This window comes from Amblyomma maculatum, chromosome 2 (assembly GCF_055883805.1).
Source record: "Amblyomma maculatum isolate TAMU_Amacu chromosome 2, ASM5588380v1, whole genome shotgun sequence".
Classification (NCBI taxonomy): domain Eukaryota; kingdom Metazoa; phylum Arthropoda; class Arachnida; order Ixodida; family Ixodidae; genus Amblyomma; species Amblyomma maculatum.
In genome coordinates this window covers 101368255-101386855 of record NC_139345.1, presented here as the reverse complement: position 1 = coordinate 101386855, position 18601 = coordinate 101368255, and the positions used below count along the sequence as shown (strand labels likewise).

Sequence of the window (18601 nt, the reverse complement as noted above, 5' to 3'; positions counted from 1 at the left end):
CAGCAGAAAAGATAAACCCGAACTTCTGCAGGGACCGGTAAAATTATGATTTGTGCAATATGTCGAAAGTGCTACTCAAGCACAGAATAGTGCCCGTGGAGATCAGAAGATTCCCATCACAAATCACGAACCCGGAATTAAGCGCAAGGTCTGCACCGTGATGCCAAGTCTGCGTTTCTCTGTGGTGTTGCAAATTCAAGAACCTGCGCCAAACCTCGCAGTTTTAAAATATACGTATACATGGACTCAGGTGACGTAAACCTTCATGCGTCTCTTGTATCGGTCCTGTGCGAAGATACAGGTGTGGACGCAAGTTTACTGTGTGAAGAGTGCCCTGCACAATAAACAATCGACTGGCTTCATGTGGAGAAGCCAGGAAAATTACTTGCGTAGTTATTTTTATTCACACTACCTTCCAACACTGATAACGAAGCAAATGTGTCAAGAAAAGGAAATTAACAGTCATCTTATACAGTATTCGAAAGCAACATGAAAGATAAGATGTGCAGCTACTGAAAAGATGCCATGCATTAGTACTCCTTAAGACGCCCACAAGCCTTCATTATTCTCGTTTTCATTAAAAACCAGCGGTACTATGATATAAAGCAAAATAGACCATGTTTACAACATCCAGGTTATAGACCCGCTAAAAGTAAACTCTCATATAGTAGCCGCAACCCCTTACCGCGGCTTCTTTTCTATCCTGATTTATTTACCTGGCTTGGTATACCCGTGGCTACAATTCCGTTCGCTGGAAAATCGCTTTAGTATACCCAAATTGAACGTCTGTTATCTTCTTTTTGATTTCCCCGTCCTTTCCACCTGAAAGCTATTTCATATTTGCCATCGTTTGCTCCCACGCTCTTTTTTTTTTTTTTTTTTTTTTTTGTCGAGCTGCTTTCTCAGCCTCTGATTTCTACCCCTATAATAAAGTCGATAGCCAGTCCTCAATGTCTTCATGCGCAGTGTCACGGAACGATTTCAGTACTCGGGGGTTTTGAAGGTAAACAGGAGTACCTTGCATGATCGACGTAGTGCTTTGCGTGGCTGGCCGGAGGCTCGTTGTTGAAGTGAACGCTAAGGGCCCGTGTTCGGGAAAGGCCCAGGTTCCTCCGGCTGACGCGATGAACTGGCATGTCCACAGGCAAAAGCTCGGTGTCGTTGGTTCGCGGAGGGGTGTGCGACATTGAGAGGACAATTACCCGGCACCTCCACCAAAACTGTCACGAAGACAGGGATTTATGGGAATCGGCAACAGGGGCAGAGACACACAGTCAAGACAGAGGTTCAAGGGAAACGGTAACACAAAGACACAGGCTCAAGAGTCATCCACAGTCCTAGCTAGCCAAAGCACGCAAGAATCTACAACTTCTTCGTCTTTCAAGCGCTACCTCAAACCGTCAGGTGGCAATATAGTTGCCGATAATATTATTCCTTAAGTGGAAGTGCTTGAAGCAATTAGAAAGGCGCGGAGTCAAAGTCGGCATTTGAAAACACACTTCCAGTCATTCACATCGTCGTCCTCCTTGCATGCGCTTGGAATAGGCCCGGAAGTTGAGCAATGTTGACTATTAGTCTTTCTTATACATTGCGCTTTCTCGTTTTAATTTAACCTAATCACTCACTGCAGTCGCCTACGCAGCGTAGCCGCGCGCTGTTGAGGCCACGGATAAGGAAGCCAATGCAGCGCTCTTCGCCAGGTAATTCCAGCAGTAATCGGCTGATAACGAGCTGAAATACCCAATACTCTCCAGGCATAAACCAAACTATTTCTACGCAAAAGTGCAGCTTACGTTTCAGAATATTCGCACGCACGAACTGATTTCGAAGGCAGCGTCGCTTGGCGCAGTGTAGGCACGCTGCGCTTTTGCCTACACCCATGTCGCTGCCGATCTCAGCGCCACCTTTGTTTACAAACGTGACGCTTGTCTATACATGAAGACCCGTAAAAATGCTCTCATTTTGTTCTGTTTGCTCTCTAGAGATGCGAGTGCAGATGCAAACTAACGTTCTCCACGATCGCTTGCAGCGAAATTTCTCAAAAACCTATATATATATATATATATATATATATATATATATATATATATATATATATATATATTAAAAAAAAGTATATGCAACGTTTTCAAGTATATTCGAAAATCTCAACAGATCGCTGAGATTATTGCATATACTTTTTTTTAATATATATATATATATATATATATATATATATATATTAAAAAAAAGTATATGCAATAATCTCAGCGATCTGTTGAGATTTTCGAATATACTTGAAAACGTTTTATTCGAATGCACGTCATCTTATTATGCTTATTTTACTCCTCTCATAGCCGATTCTACTTTGGGACATTAAACTCCATGTACCATATATACCTAAATATCCTGCTCGATCAGAGCTAGGTTGTACGTGAATATTTAATTCGTTCTTCAGGATCTTAATGACTTTGCAACTTTATTTCTTCACCTCAGCTGCTTGCCGGCGTCAACAGCTGCCGACTGCGCTCGCTTGACAGGGTCACATATCGACGCTTCCCACTCAATGTGCACGCGCTTTGTGATATAAGCAGTTGTCGATTTGGAGTTGCGACTACCAGAACTACACTCGATGGCCACATGCAACCGCTAAAGCTTGCAAATGCGCGCTCCGTAATCGCCGAAACTCTAGACCCGAACCCCGCGTACTCATGCACGCTGGGCCTACTCGTCGCTGAACGAGCCGGCAGTTCGGCGCCGACTAGCATTATTGGCCAAGGTGGAAGTCATTTTTGGCAAGGGGGAAGCCATAAAGTGTAGCTTCTTTTTCCAACACGGTTAGGCTACACACAAACACAGCTGTTCAGACCGTTCATCATCAAGTGTCAAGTTCTCGCTTGGCCTCCAATCCGACGAGAACAGTTCGGGCGACCGTCTGCTGATCAGTTCCGTCGCGAGACCGAAAACCTCACACTACGGTGATGGCATCGTCGCCGTTGTAATGCGAAAGTTCAATGCGTCGATAAGCTAAGAAACCTACAGTGCAACCCACTGACTGTGACCGTGACTTATGCTGAAGAAAAGATGCCTTACTCTATATAGCTTTCGTGCGGTAACATGTTCATTAAGCACTTCTGCGTGAGGAACCCGTGAGGACCAGCGAAAGCAAAATAGACGATGAGATAAAATTATTCGTTCACGTTTCATTTCGCGCGTATTAGAGCGAAAAGTCTGGACCCAAGCCCACGCAGTGGAGAGGAGCGGCAGGCCATACGGTAGCTGTCACGTAAAGGGCGCAAAAATGAAAAAGACTAACAATAACTCAGCGAAGAGCAAGTCAAAGTTCAAAGAGGCGAAAAGCATAATTTCCTGATCCAAGAATATTTGAGATACCGATAATGTTGTGTCTTTGAACAGGAAAGACACAGTACCCGAGCAATCGCCGAGACTCTGGTTTATTGCGATCCGGCCGCGCATTCCGCTGGCCAACAAATGCCCGCGCAACATAGATTACAGCGCGCTGATATGATACAAAGAGAGGTGCAAAGGGGCGGCACCCCTACATTGACACGTTGCTATGAGCTAGCTGTTTGCTTATTGAATTAACTCTTCAGATATTCATTTTTAAAAGATAGCCAGTTTGAATGATCCTAACAAAATGCTTCGCCGAAACTTCGCTTCTGTAATGTACGCTGTAGCCGGGGGGATAGCTAACATCAGGACATCCAGGGATGCTTTTGCCAAGCTGAGCAAATTCATTTAAAGTCATATTGCTGTGATCTAATACCCATACCTGTGAACAAGTCTCAAATGTGTGTGTGTGTGTAGGGGAGAGGGGAAAGTGAGAGGAAGATATTTAAGATTCAATAATCCGCTGTCGATGAGAGGGACGTACACAATGATAGAAAGTGGGTAATAACATCCGCTGCAATTAAGAGGGGTGTCTTGTTTTCGTAGACCAAATACCACAATCAGAATCTCCGCTTGAAAAATTGGGGTGAAATCCGGAAGACACACAGGAAAAGGGCAGTCTAGACGTGGACAATAATATGCAAAGGCGTTTCATGTACACAGACGAGGTTTCTCACGTTCTCCTAATTTTTAATTATCTTTGATTTCTTGGTTTTTTAATACACCGACACTTAGCATCAGCAAACATTGGCTTTCTTTCTCAGCCCTTCGACACCTTTGAGCGCGCCTTTCAATTTTTCAATAATTTCAACTAATTAGTTGATTAATTTGACAGTCTAAATATTGGCTTGGTTTAGCTTATGTTGTTAATTAACATACCAAAGCGACTTAGGCAATAGGATATGCCGTAGTAGAGAGCTCGGGAAATTTCGCACCACGCCATTCTTGTGTGCAGTAGTTGAGTGCCCTAACCACTGCACCGCCGCGGCGGGGCACCCTCTGAATATTCGCAATTAGCATCATCAAGCATTCTATGAAATTTCATTGTGAGCATTTTGGCACTTTAGAGACTCCTCGGCGGCAGCTTTTCGATGGAGGCGAAACGAAGAGGCGTCGTGTGCTGTGCGATGTCAGTGCACGTTAAAGAACCCCAGGTGGTCGAAATTTCCGGAGTCCTCCACTACGGTGTTTCTCATAGCCTAAGTTGCTTTGGGACGTTAAACCTCACAAACCAAACCAAACCAAACCAAACCTGCTTTCAATTTTTCTTATTTTTAGTTATATCAATTCATTGATCTATTAAACTAAATTTTTTTTACCATCATCAAGCATTGGCTTTTTATTCTGACATTTAGACACTTTTGAACCCCCTTTTTCCATTCTTTAGTTTATGAATTATCAATTAATTTGAATGATATCATTAACCCGTCATCGCCGGTCATGCACCAATCGATCATTAATCACTACAACCACAAATTACCACGACATGACTTTTTACGCAGCCCCCGATTATTTCCAAAACGTGAGGCCGAACACTACTACTACGCCGGCGGCTTGCTATCGGCTAAAATTCACCACCCTAGATTTACCCCGATTTAACCCCGGCAGCACAGTGCCCAATATTAAAGAATATACACAACGCTAAGCAAAGTGACTTCGCATATCTTCGTTTATGTGTACGTTAATTGGTGGGCGTGCTGCCGGCTTTAAATCGGGATTATAAAGCAAGCGAATTTTTCACCGTAAACATGAGACCGATATTATGTCTGTTCAGGATATTTCTTCCTGGTTATATTAGGGGCGTATGTAGCAAGCACGCAATCGTACTGTAGGCAAAAAAAAAATAAAAAGATATTCAGATTACAACAGAGATATTATTATTGCTAACGCTGCGTCCCTCACAGCACTAAAAAAAAAAAAAATATGCTTGAGCAAATCGTCTTATACCTTGCCGCGCACGGGCATTTTCTCACGCGCAAGTACGAACGTCATGCGATGACAAGTTCGCGCATGCGCCGTGCACAGCTAGCGCCAGCTTCGCAACCAGCTGAAACATATAAAGTAAACCTACCCGGACAGTTCTGGCATATCAAGAGTATAGTAGTAGGCCAAGCAAGGCACGCGACACTGCACGTCAGTCTTCCGTTCACGAACGCTGCCGACAGTAAGAGCTATGAATGTCATCAGAAGTTGTTTTTGTAACGTATGCGATGCGTGTCAGAAGTGGATTGACGGTGAACCCCAGCCGCAAGAAGCGGAGCAACTGCATCACCCCCTGCAAGAAACGCCGCCACAGCCGCTACGGCGCACTAGCTCGGACAGTTCGTCCGATGTCGTGCAGGAAATTCCCTTGAAGGATATTATGCCTGTGACCAAGCCGCCATCTGGAAAATGCGCTGCAGCACCAGGACCTGGGGACGACCAGGGTGCCGGACCATCATGTGCGCCTCAGCCAATCCCTCAGCCAAAGCCCAAACGCAAAGGGCCCGGTGCGTACCTGTTCAGGGATAACAGGGCCGGCTCGTGTAGCAGCGAGGATACCGAGCCCTCCGAGGCTCTGCCCGAGCAAGAGACGTCCGGAGAGGGAAGCGGGACGTCCATGGGAGGTACCGCCGAGGACACCTCCACCGAAGAAAGTGGTGGAAAGGGCCACGCTAAGGCTTGAAGGATCAAGTGTTCCTTCTCCGCAAGCGGATGAGGTGGGTGTTTCTTGACCTCTTTTGTTTGTGGCGAACAACTTTGCGCATTCAATTAGAGGCACTTTCAGTAAAATCGGCCGTAGAATCGAAAGCCTCTTTCTCTCACGGTATTATCCATACATGTCATGGCAGTGAGCACTGCCCTTAGTCTTTCAGCATTCTATTTCATATGCGCATTCGCTCGTGCACTTTTCCCTGTGTACTGCACGATTCGTTGACTGCTGTGCGCGTGCATTAACAATGCCTCCATTCGCGTAGGCAGTATGCAAGGCTTCAGTCGGGCTGTCAGCATGTCGGCCGTGATGCCAGCCCACAGTGGAGACCAGTAGAGCACGCCGCTGCTTGCTTCTCAGCTGTAACCAGCGAATGCTGACGATTAAGCCTGCTTTGAGACTACGCTTCCTATCGCGCTGGTTCGCCTCTAGCTATGACTCTTCCCAGCTATGACTCTTCGGCTTCGGTCACTAGCTTGTAATAAACGCTCGTATTCCATACAGCCGCTGTTGCATTTAAATCTGCTTGGCACTGTGTCGCTCCTTTACATTCATGCTTCCCTCTTTCTCGTTTCAGCCTCATGCAGCTGTCCCTCGGCTTGAAGACACGGCTCTCGCAGCACAGTGGCACTTGTCACCTGCTCGTGCTTAATTTTCAGCTACGCTTTTTGCTTTTATCCTCTTGAAACGCACTTGCGTGCTTTGTACTGCTCGTATCACTCCCCACTGCCTTTTTTAATTTTCGCTTGGCTGTTCCTTTCAGGAACTGAAGTTCATGTATCTCTGCCACGCTTCTTGCTCTTATTCGCTAAAGCTCGCTTCTGCGTTTTTTATTCGCAATAAAAAAAAACTATGCTCCATTTTTACTTCCTGTCTGGCTGTCGTTTTCTGGATACTTGGAACAAAAAAAAATCCCGTTCTTGAGGGAGCTGACTAGTACCGGCATGCGTACGTGAACGGAACGCGGCCGCGTGCCTGCTCCGGCAGCCTTATGAACAGCCTAGTTACTTTTGGCAAAGACGGTACATTATTCGTGTGTATATTTGTTCGAAACAAGCCTAGTAGTCAATATGCACCCAAATTCAGGTTTACGAATTAATAACGGCAGTACTGCGCACGCGGAATGATTCGAGGACCAGAGCGGATTTTTTTCTTTTTTTTTTTAGCAAACTGAATTTGCGACGGTGTTTATAACCTTAGTTGAAGCTTGGGTAGTTCCTGATAGGTATAATTGCATGTTTTCTTTTCTTGCATGTCTCCTCCCTCCTAAATTGCACCTCCCCTATAATTACCAGCACCATATTTTACTGCCATCCTTGCAAGCAGTTCGGAGAAAATGCATTCGGCTTATATTTTTGCGCACGGATTACATCAGCCATTGATGAGCTTTATACAAACGTGAACATGAGCGGCAAAAATTATGCAGTAAGAAAATAGCGCGATTAAGTTGGTTGATCGTACAACCAAAGAACTCAACAGCATGGTTTCGAAACATGGCTAAGCAGAATGTTTAATTGGGCAAGTTGGTAGACGTTCATAATTGTGAAACAGCGCGAGCAACGGTAGACAAGAACGAGACAGCGCTCGTTCCGTATCTTTCTCGTTCTTGTCTACCATTGTTCGCGCTGTTTTAAAATTATGTGGTTTCGAAAGATTCGATTCCGCTCTCTTCTTTACAAGCCGTTTACAACGCAGTACGGCAGCGTTCACGAATGTTAATGGCCTTCGTGCTTTTCTCTTTGCGACAGTAACTAGGGTGTCGTAGAAACCAGTTTTAATTTTTTTGTCACTCATATCGAACTTATTGGCGCATGAGTATGCGCCTTTATTCAGCCCCAAAGCAACAAACATTTCTCGCGACCTTTGCCCATTGCACCATTTTCTGTCGATCGCTTTGCCATAAAACGTCATGAAGGGCCTTTAGAACGCTATCCTCTAGAGCGAAAGTTTCCGAGAAAGGCGTGGTAGTGTTTGTAGCCGGAATATTTCGGTGGCGAACATGAAAAGCGGCTTGCACGCATTCTGTGCCGCCAGGCCCGAGGTTTGAAGAACAAATACGCAGAATTCTTGCCCCGACGCCGCAGCTAGGCTTCCAAGGAAAAGAAATAACGAGACAAATGCTGAAAAATCGGGAACGGTCCCGCCATATCGAGGACAAAAAATTAAAGAACACTGCCGAACCTGCATTGGAGTAATGCGAAAACACGGGTGCTGCCGTTGGTTGCTTCTAGTTGCTTAATTCACTTATTGTTTACCCATTTTAGTCTTTAGTACTTTCAAATTGCGCGCCAATCCCTTCCTATGCCCTTTTTAGGCTCTACTCCTGGTTGCCTGGCGTCACATCCTTGACGTCACCCTAATTGACTACCTTAATTAAATATTTTAGTCATTGGTACTTTCAAATTGCGCGCCAATCCCTTCCTATGCTCTTTTTTTGGCTCGCCTTTGGGTTGCGTGATGTCACATTCTTGACGTCACCTTAATTGACTGATTTAATTAATCATTATAGTATTTGATACATTCAAATGTGGCGCAAAGCCATTGGGTAATGACACCATTTTAGCCTTTACTTTTACATTTTCTGTCTCTAATTAAATACCGAATTAACCTATTGAAGTAATTATTTTTGTAAATATTAGGTTACCTTCTGCCAATTGATACCACTCCTTAACCTCTACCACTTCTCAATTACAACTGCTGCGGACACAATTTTGCGCGTTCTGCCTCTAATTAATTACCTAATTTACGTATAGACCTAGTTACTTTTTCGCACACAGCATTACGTCACCCTCTATCGACTGACAACACTCATTAACCTCCACAACTTCTCAATTACTCACAGCTGCTATAGACAGCTTTTTAAATTTTTGGCTGTAAATAATTATTAACTTATTTTTCTAATTATTTTTTCAACAGTCACCCTCTATCGATGGACAACACTCATTAACTTCTATCACTTCTCAATCACAACTGCTGCGGACACGACTTTGCTGACGTCTGCGGACAGAAATCTGTGAACATAGCAAAGTAATGCTTTCGCATTAAAGAAATGGGAGGATGTACATTATCAACTATAAAAACTTTAAGATCACTACAGAGAATGTTTACTGCCTCGAGCAGACAAAATTATAAGCAGAAAAGAAGAGGTTATATGGAACAAGTTGCAGGCGGGGGTTTTTTCCAACCCACTTGCACTGAGCAGATTGCATCCGGTGATACTATAGTAACACAAAGATTTGAGCTAGTTGGTTCATCTTCGATATTTTACCGGCGCGGCGACAGGGGACGAGGAACAAGAAGAGACAAGACAAGCGCTCGGACTAACAACTGAAGGTTTAATGAAACATACAAGGAAATATATTCTCACATGACAACCAGAAGCGCATGCGCTATCCCTTCCCACCGAAAAACCAAAACATACAGCTATGAATCCAAATATAACAGTTCACAATCATTGATAATTACTGAAGGTGTGCTAACGCACGTGTCACTATTTTTATGGATGTGATAGGCTTCCCTGAGTTCTCTGGTCTATTTGTTTTGATTCCTGAAAATAATCTTAGCTTTATCAAGGATCGGAGTGCATGCGTTTTTCGACCCCTTCGACACCGTAAATTAGAATTCAGCCCATTCGAAGATAGTCAAGTGCGGCATAGCTGTGTCGTGTTTGGGTTCGGCTATCACAAAATCCTGTGTCCACATTGTCAACAGCAGTTTCAATTAGCAGGTTCGGAGATTAGGGTTAGCAGGCTTCCCAAAGGAAGTGATAATACTGGCCTGCAATAAAATCCTGAAAAAGTTGAAGTCATTTGGTAAGCGGGATCTATCGGGCACAACAAATAAAAATGAAAAGAATTATGCGGTAATACCGTGCGTTCACAAGCTATCCCACAGGCTCAAACAAGTTGGCAATAGATATGGGGTTAAAGTGTTGCTTTCGGCTCCCAATAGGCTGGGGAAAATTTGTGCTATGTTGGATCGGAGACGCAAAGAACAAAAACAAAAAACTAGCAAAGGATGTCAAATAAAACATGAGCTGCGTTTTGTGCCATGCGCAGAAGGAGTAGTCTATGATATTCCCTTTACATGCGGGAAGAGGTACATAGGGCAAACGGGGAAATGCATCAATACGCGCTTGCGCCAGCATAAAACGTCTTTGAAAGGAGTTCCCTCATCCAACTTAGCACTGCATTACAGAGATTGTAATCCTAACGATCCCGATTCATCGAAGATGTCGAAAAACGCATGCACTCCGATCTTTGATAAAGCTAAGATTATTTTCAGGAATCAAAACAAATTGACCAGAGAACTCAGTGAAGCCTATCACATCCATAAAAATAGTGACACGTGCGTTAGCACACCTTCAATAATTATCAATTATTGGGAACTGTTATATTTGGATCCATAGCTGTATGTTTTGGTTTTTTGGTGGGAAGGGATAGCGCATGCGCTTATGGTTGTCATGTGAGAATATATTTCCTTGTATGTTTCATTAAACCTTCAGTTGTTAGTCCGAGCGCTTGTCTTGTCGTCTCTTCTTGTTCCTCGTCCCCTGTCGCCGCACCGGTAAAATATCGAATCCGGTGATACAGGACCCGCGGTGCAAACACTGTAACGAAATTGCAGGTAGGATACACGTGGTGTGGACATATCCTAGATACAACGAACCAGACAGGAATTTTAGTCCTGGGAGGCTTTAATGATCAGCCAGAACAAAGAAGTCCAAACAAATATCATCCATCCATCTGACCCTGAACACCGCCGAATCCCATGGGATTCCATCCTGCTGAAAGGGGAGGAATATTTTCCTTGGCATGTACTAATAAAGTTATTCATCATCGCGTTGGAGAAATGCGAGGCATGTACATTGGGTGCTGTTTAGTAACCCGCCTGAGCACTTTTTATTTGCAATGTTTATTACCTCGTGGCATAAAATGATATGCTATGATGGATGAAAGGCATGGTCAAATAAATGAAGGTTACCTGATGTGACTAGACACTAATAATAGTCATGATTTTGATTTAAGCTTATACAAGTCATGCACTCCATAGTCACGCACATTGTATCTCCGATCTGACCCATGAGTGTTTATGACATGACTAGCTGTAATTACTCACATGACATGACATTTATACACCATTTGTCATTGCATACACATTCATGACTGCCAGTCTCGTTTCAGTGTGACGTCATATCACATGCTGCATTTTGCTTCCACGTTTTGCGGACACCTTGTACCGGAAGTCTGGCAAAGCTTTCAGCACATGACTATTGGCATTGTCCGGCGCGACTCAACACAAGAATCGTCACGAGTGCGCGCCTCACATGTCTGCAATCTGAGCGCAGGTCTGCCTGTTATGAGGCCGACCAGCGCGCTCGCGCTCAAAAAAATTTCACTCGCGTATTACGTTGTTAATTGTGTCCTGAGATAATCAAGTCGATGTAAATGAAGCCCTATTTATGCGTTACGCTCTAAACACGCGCGTACCATTGTTGGACCTAACATTCATCGTTTTCTTGTCACAGCGGCGCTTATAAGCAATCGTGGTGGTGATCACTGTTTTAGAGCACAATATCGCAGTTCGTGCTCGAATTTCTCGGCGTCACGATAGTAAACAGTTCTTGCCAACTGACCACCAGAACCAGCGCTTGCATAGACTACATTATAAACGCATGTCGACGCGAGAGTTATGAACTAATTATCGTGCTTCAGCCGCTTTATACGCTTTTACTCGCTGTATTGGGCGGCAGCATAAATCACGCGTATGAATAAGCTAAATTTTTCGCTAAACTTTTGTTTATTTCTGGCCAAAAATCACAGGCACGGGTCACCTCATACACACTGCTACAACGGGATAGTCGGGGAGTATGAAGTATAGCACGAATTACATTCCTGCCTTTTTTTTCTGCTAATTTGTAGCCTAATGAAACAGTGTTTGTAATGAATTACGTCTGGACAGTATCTTTGCCCGAAAAGCAATAACTACTTTGAATAGATGGGATTGAAGCGTGGTGCATCCAGCACTCATCGTTCGCATAGCCACGCATGACTTTTCTTCTAACAGTTTCACTGCAGTTGTACGGATAAAAACCATCCCGCAGCGAGGATCACGGTTTTGCACAGAGTGCGAAATCTTGAATGCGGAACAAAACGCGGTGTAGAGTATTTTTTGTTCCTCTTATAACTTGATGCAACTCAAGGATGAAGATTTCCCCTTCCACCTACCTCCAAGGAGACCTTCTAGTCATTGGTGCCAACCGGTGTCTATGACATCGTGGTCAATTTAGAGCAGGGGTTCTCAATGTGGGTTCGGCAGAATGCTGTCAGGTGTTCCGCGAGAGCCCACTGGAATTCAAGCCAACCCCTGTCCCCTTTCCAGTTTTTCTCCCGGTGCTTCAGTACCCCTTCTTGCTTCGCTAGTGGGCCAGGCACAGTGTAGGGTATACCTTGAAAACCATTTCAAAATGTTAATTTTTTATAGCTTCTATAGCTTCGCGCCGTCAGCGTAGGCACCGTCCACAGCACACACCTTGACATCGCACCAAGATGCTGCTCGCCGAAGATGATTGCCAAACTCAAGAAAACAAAAAGAATGCTTAGAAAGTAATAAGAGAAAAAAAACAGGAGGGGTTCACGCACAAGCACCATCGCCTGATTGTAACAGAGGAGTGGGAATGTGTGTGTGTGTATGGGGGGGGGGGGGGGGTAAGGCGTACTTTGAACTTTGAAGGCAGTTGGGGTTCCATGAGGCAAAAAGGTTTGAGAAACGCTGTTCTGAAGCGAAATCGCAGGTGCATCCTTGAAGTGGGATAAACCATGACGCCATTATAATCGGCCGAAGCCATTGCCCGAGGTAATTCCCTTGAGGTGTATAGCTGCCGCTTTGTTCTTGACTATTATACGGCTACACTTATTACCACATATGCCACGCCTATCTAACACGTGTTTAGGTTTATGCTTCAGTGACAGAAAACCCGCAAAAAATGGAGCCGAGATATGATAAAAATACAATCGTCAAATCGGTTCATGCAAAGGACACGGCGATGCTTACCGCAGGTGCGACAACAACGTGTCCTCTGAGTCATATTCGCGATAGCCAGAGCACTTGCGCTCGGTCTTTTATGGCCTTACGTCACCGCCTGAAAAAGAAATGAAAATAGCGGGGGCGCAGGTGACGGCATTAGTGCAGGACAACAAGGGCTCCGACATCGACCCTCCAGCCGTCCAACTTCTGAAGACCTCGCCGCAAGAAGAAATCAAACAGCGTCGCTATGCGCCGCAATCATTCCCGCAAAATTTGCGGTAGTCGCTGCCGGTGCTTCGGTGGCGGTGAAGAAGCAGATCAACAAGAGGAAGGACAGGAGTTGTACTAGCTGAACCAGCCACAGCAGGAAGGTGAACCAGAAGCTGGAGATGCCGGTGCGCAAGCGATTGCGAGGGTGGTGGTGACGCCTCCCCCCCCCCCCCCCCCCCCTTGCCCGGTAGCACAACCGCCGGTGTCCGGAGTCGTCGAAATGGGTACAGCCACAATTGACGACATTCGGTGGCCTATGAGTGTGCCCTATCTGACGCAGATCTTCAGCAGCGACGACCCGCCCAGCGAAGGAACCGAGCCGACCATGCTTCCTTCCGAGCGTCAAGGCGGCGACACTACTTCGGAGGTGGAAAGCACCCGCGGAGTCGTGATGCCGATTGCCGAAGTCGAACCGGAAGTGGCCCCACCTACCGAAAGTTCAGAATCTGTGAAAGCGCAGAAGTCGAGTCCTGACTCCAAGGGACCGCCAGAGGTGAGTGGCCAACTTACTTGCTTTTCCCGCTGGGGAACTTCCTCGTTTTTTTCTCGTTCACCCCGATTATAGCATTCAGAGTCCTTCAAACAATGTAAAGTGCGTGCTTCTGCATGCCTGTCGGCCGTTAGTTGCGTGGACTAGTAACTGCAGCTCCATCAGGCTAAGAAAACGTGGCAAGAGGCAGAAGTATAGGTTCCCTAATTCATAAGCCGTCTTTCTGCCCATCACGGCTCGCTTTTCGTTGGGACGCGTGTTGGCTAGTTAACCCTACTAAGGATGAAAGAATTGCTCTGAATACCTGCTCAACGATACAAATAAATTAAAACTGATATAAGCGTAGGCAGATACCAATTTTATTTCCGCTAAGTGAGAACCCCTTTTACTTTCGTTTCCACTTAGTATTACAATGAGATAGCAAGCAGCGACTGACTTGTGCAGCGCAGTCCGTGCCCTTAACCACCTTTACTACGCACGCTGCCTTTTTTTTTTTTGCCTGCCTTCTGTCCCTCCGCTGAACTTAAATCTGTTCTTTTCTTCTTACAGGCTGAGTGAACTGTCCTGCCTCTCCGGATTTACCTTCCATATCAGCTTTATACACCAAAGCGTTTCTTCTCCACGGGGATTTTACACGGTTTTTAAACAAAAATAGAGCTCTTTTTGCTATCTTACTTATTGTTTTTTTTTTCTCCATCCCGCAGCCATTGCTGTAAACCATGCTAAAATGTGTCCGTTACCCTTGTCTCCATTCTAAACTCTAAATTCACCAATTATATGTTTCCCGTAGGCAGTAGTAGTAGTAGTAAAAGACTTTATTGAGGCGCAACACTTAGGCGCCTAATACATCGATGGCCTGCTGGACGAGCAGGCACTGTTCTTCTTCACCCTCAGCACCAAGCCAGTCCACCCAGGTCCAGATAGTATGGGAGGAGGTGGGAAAGAATCCCGATTGCAATGCAACCGGACATGAAAATAGGCAGTGTGAAATGTTGGCATAAGAGGAAGGGCAGTTGGGGCATGATGGATCAGGACGAAATTTGTACAGATATAGCCTTACAGGGGTTATGAGTGTGTTTAATTGTATTTGCCGAAGGATATGAGCCTCCCGAACGGAAAGATTAGGATGATGGTCGGGTAGAGCTTGCGGTCTAAGCGAGCAGCATTGTAATATTCGCTGATGGCGGCGCGAAGAGACAGTCTCTACCCGCCCTCCAAGGATCTTGGCCAGGGGATACACGGTGCCCGGTTACGAGTTTCACGGGCGACCTGGTTCGCCAGCTCATTGCTGTCAATCCCCGAGTGTCCAGGAATCCATCGGAGGAAGACGGGACAGGGCTGCAGCGCAACAACTGCAACCTCGACCTCCGTGGACACATGACGTGTTAGACTTTTAGATTGACTGGCACGGATAGCAGCCTGGGAGTAGGAGTATATAATATACTGAGGCACAGGTGGGAGAGAATGGAAACTTTGAATGGCATGAATGATGTAGAAGACCTCAAGGGAGATAATATCCGGAGGGCGGAGAAAGGGGCGGCTAGTGTGTGACCGGGGTAGATAGACGAGGATGAAAGAAGACCTGGCTTCAGGACCCGCGAGAAGCCAAATAAGAGACATCCGTATAAGCGACTCTATTGGTATTGAAGGGCGGACTATGATGAAAGGCAGAAGCATGTCGGCGGCCAGCATGCAGGACCGGCGACATATTGGCTGAAAGAGGAAGTATACGGAAATTTGTGGTTCCTGGAGGGGAAGGAGTTGGCAGGGACTGGCTGGATGGGGAAAATGTTAGCCTGGTTTAGAAGCCAGCGTCCATGAACTGTGCCGGAGAGGCGAGCTATCTGTCGGTCACGGTGAAGGGAAAGGAGTCTGAAGAGAATGAAAAAGCTAATGGCATGAAGCTTATCGGCGGGAGTGGTATTGGGAAGACAAAGAGCAGCTTTATAAAGGCCGTGAAGAGCTGTTGCAAGTGTGTCTAGCTGGCCCTGGGTGAATGAAAGATATGGTATAAAGTGAAGGAATTTGTTAAGAGCTAGCGTCTGAGCTAGTCGACAGGCGTGAGCTTCCCTCAGGCCAGAGGACCGTCTAAAGACTCGGCGAAGTAAATGAGTGACGGACTGACAAGCAGCAACAGCTGCATGGAGAGCCCTGACATTTTGCAGTGGTTTGGGCGCCCGTCTCGGCTGCGGGAGGTGGTCAGTTCGAAACCCGCCGCCGGACACCCACCGGTAAAATTGGGTACAAGCGTCCCCCGGCCCGGCGCCCGGCTCTTTTAGGGGTGTGCGTTTGGAAGAGGCTCTGCTAACCCTGCTGTGCCCCCTCGGGGGCTTAGTTTCGAACAACCATGGCCTTGCAAAGGCCGTGCTGAAAAAAAAAAACCCTGGCTGCGTGACAAAAAAGGGCCACATAATGGGCTTTTGCCGCACAAGGCGGACTTATTGTTGTCCGATGGCGGAACTGATCACTGCCACATCGGAGCAACTATTTGGGACGATGAAGCTCTTGCGATTGGCGATGAAGCTCTGAGGGATAAGGCTGGGAGCAATGGCGCGCTCCTGTAATCGAGAGAGGCCACGCCGGTGAATGCTCAGACGGCCGACTCGAACCTCGGAGCCTTGTGCACTCTGAGGAAGTCTACCCCGCTAAAGCGGGGTAGATTCTCGGGCTTAGGAACTGCTACGCTGGGGCCCACTGAAAATGACAGCCTTTACCGATGATGTACCCTATTGATAAACGGGACTAGGGATAAGGCTGGGGAGCTCCCAACTCCCTGTAATCCAAGGTGGAAGCCGCTGGAGTTGGAGGTGACCACTCCTCGTAGCGGGAAATAAGAGTCTGTTCCCCGCCGGTGCAGTCCAGGGATGGCCTGTGCCGGCTAAGTCTCTATGTATGGACGCCGCGGGGGAATCCCCGCTGACTAATGTCATCAGGGGTAGGGGCAACCCCGTGTAACCCAGCCCGCGAGGAGGCATGGGGGCGCTGTTAGAGACTGTCTTCACTCCACCTCCGGCGTGCCAGGTCCGTCCTGGGAAACACTGAGGCCTTCGGGCGTCTCAGCAGGCTAAGAGAGTGAAGGCGAAGCGAAAGCAGAACTGGTGCAAGCACCCTCTGAGAGTCTGTGAGTAGTACCGCTGTGAGACCAGAGGGGTGGAGGATGAAGCCTCCACTCGCGCTTCCGGTACGTAGGCGGTAGGTCCCAAAGGTTTTGGAATACGGGGCCGGCGTCCAATCCAAGACGCTTAACAAAATTTGGTAGAATCGGGCTCTCGCGTGGAGCGCAGCACGAAGAGAGTTACCGAAGTCGGGGGCGCGAAGGCGTCTGGCAGGGGTGCACGTCATGGGAGTGTACCACGGGTGTTGCGATCCCGCCTGCCCGAGCACGTGGGTGCGACCCACAACACGACCAACGCGGTGGCAGTAGTTGACAAGTCCGCCACGCGCGCTGGGAGAGCTGCAGGATTCGTTTTCAGCTCGACGATGACCAGACGTAAACTGGGACAAGAGCGGTCCCCGGCGTGGGTGTCCGCCATTTTGTGGGACTTAGCTCTTGGGAAGGGGCTCGGCCTGGGCGATCCCATGTAAGCCTGGGGGATACTTGTTGGCGAGCTAAAACTCTTCTTGACCGAAGCGGTGGCCTTGTTTTTTTTTTTATCCGCCTCGCATTCGGGAGGTACCGGGTTCGATCCCGGGTGCCGCCGGTTACCCACCGGTTTTTAAATGGGTACAAGCTTTCCCCCGGCCTGGTGCTCGGCTCTTCTGGGGTGAAATGCTTGGGAAAAGGGGTCACGGCCCAAATAGTGGCGCCGATGTGGCAGTGATTCGTTCCGCCATCGGACAACAATAAGTCCGCCTTGCGCGGCAACAGCCCATTATGTGGCCCTTATGACAGCTGCCCACACCCAGTTTGTTTTCTTTTAGTCCTGTGAGAACCCGACCTTTGCAGGTCATTAGTTGTTCGAAACTTTAAGCCCTCTAAGGAGCACAGCAGGGTTAGCAGAGCCTCTTCCAAACGCACACCCCTGAGAGAGCCGGGCGCCGGGCCGGGGACGCTTGTACCCATTTTACCGGTGGGTGTCCGGCGGTGGGTTTCGAACTGGCCACCTCCCGGATGCTCTACCCTGGCATGCAGAGGCATGTCAAGAACGCGGCATTGAAAAACTTTTCGGATTGCGGAGCCGCCCAAGGTAAGGGATATCAGTGAGTTGTGAGCTCGTTGATAAGCAGAGTGTGTCAAAAGTAGGAGTTCTGACTTCTCAGGCGCGGGACACAGGCCTGCATGGTCAAGAAAGCAAGAAATGATATCCAATCCCTGCTGAATGTTGTCTTGAACGTGACCAGGAGATCCGCGCGAGCACCTTAGGCATTTTTACAAGCTTGGAATTCTATAAGCACATGTCTAGCACTGCACAGCTTTAATTCATAAACTTTTTATTTTCTTTCGTAACCATCCCGTTCCTATTTCTAAGTTAACTCGTGTAAACATGCACTGTTTTGCTCACGTAGCACAAAGCAGGCTGAAAAGACGAGGAGAAATAAAGCCATGAAAGGCAAAACTTGCGTCTACACGTGTGAGGATTACAAGAAAAACTTATATGCTCAGTGAGCTTTAGGTAATGGCATTCGAGTTGGGTCTTTGCACGAATTACGAAAGGGCGCACGAGTTTATATATATATATATATATATATATATATATATATATATATATATATATATATATATATATATATAT

At 46.8% G+C, this 18601-nt stretch overlaps 1 protein-coding gene and 1 long non-coding RNA gene across 2 annotated transcripts; both read left to right on the top strand.

Annotated features, from left to right (window-relative positions):
• Positions 1–5461: 5461 nt before the first annotated feature.
• On the top strand, positions 5462–6949 carry LOC146199424 (uncharacterized). The gene is made up of 2 exons (XM_084594906.1): positions 5462–6089; positions 6660–6949. The coding sequence occupies exon 1, from the start codon at positions 5564–5566 to the stop codon at positions 6053–6055; it is 492 nt and encodes a 163-aa protein (XP_084451032.1). The 5' UTR covers positions 5462–5563; the 3' UTR covers positions 6056–6089; positions 6660–6949.
• A 6621-nt stretch (positions 6950–13570) lies between these two features.
• LOC146199423 (uncharacterized) lies at positions 13571–14525 on the top strand. Its single transcript, XR_014704749.1, has 2 exons — positions 13571–13871; positions 14418–14525. It is a non-coding gene; the product is annotated as an uncharacterized LOC146199423 (long non-coding RNA).
• The last annotated feature ends 4076 nt before the right edge of the window (positions 14526–18601 follow it).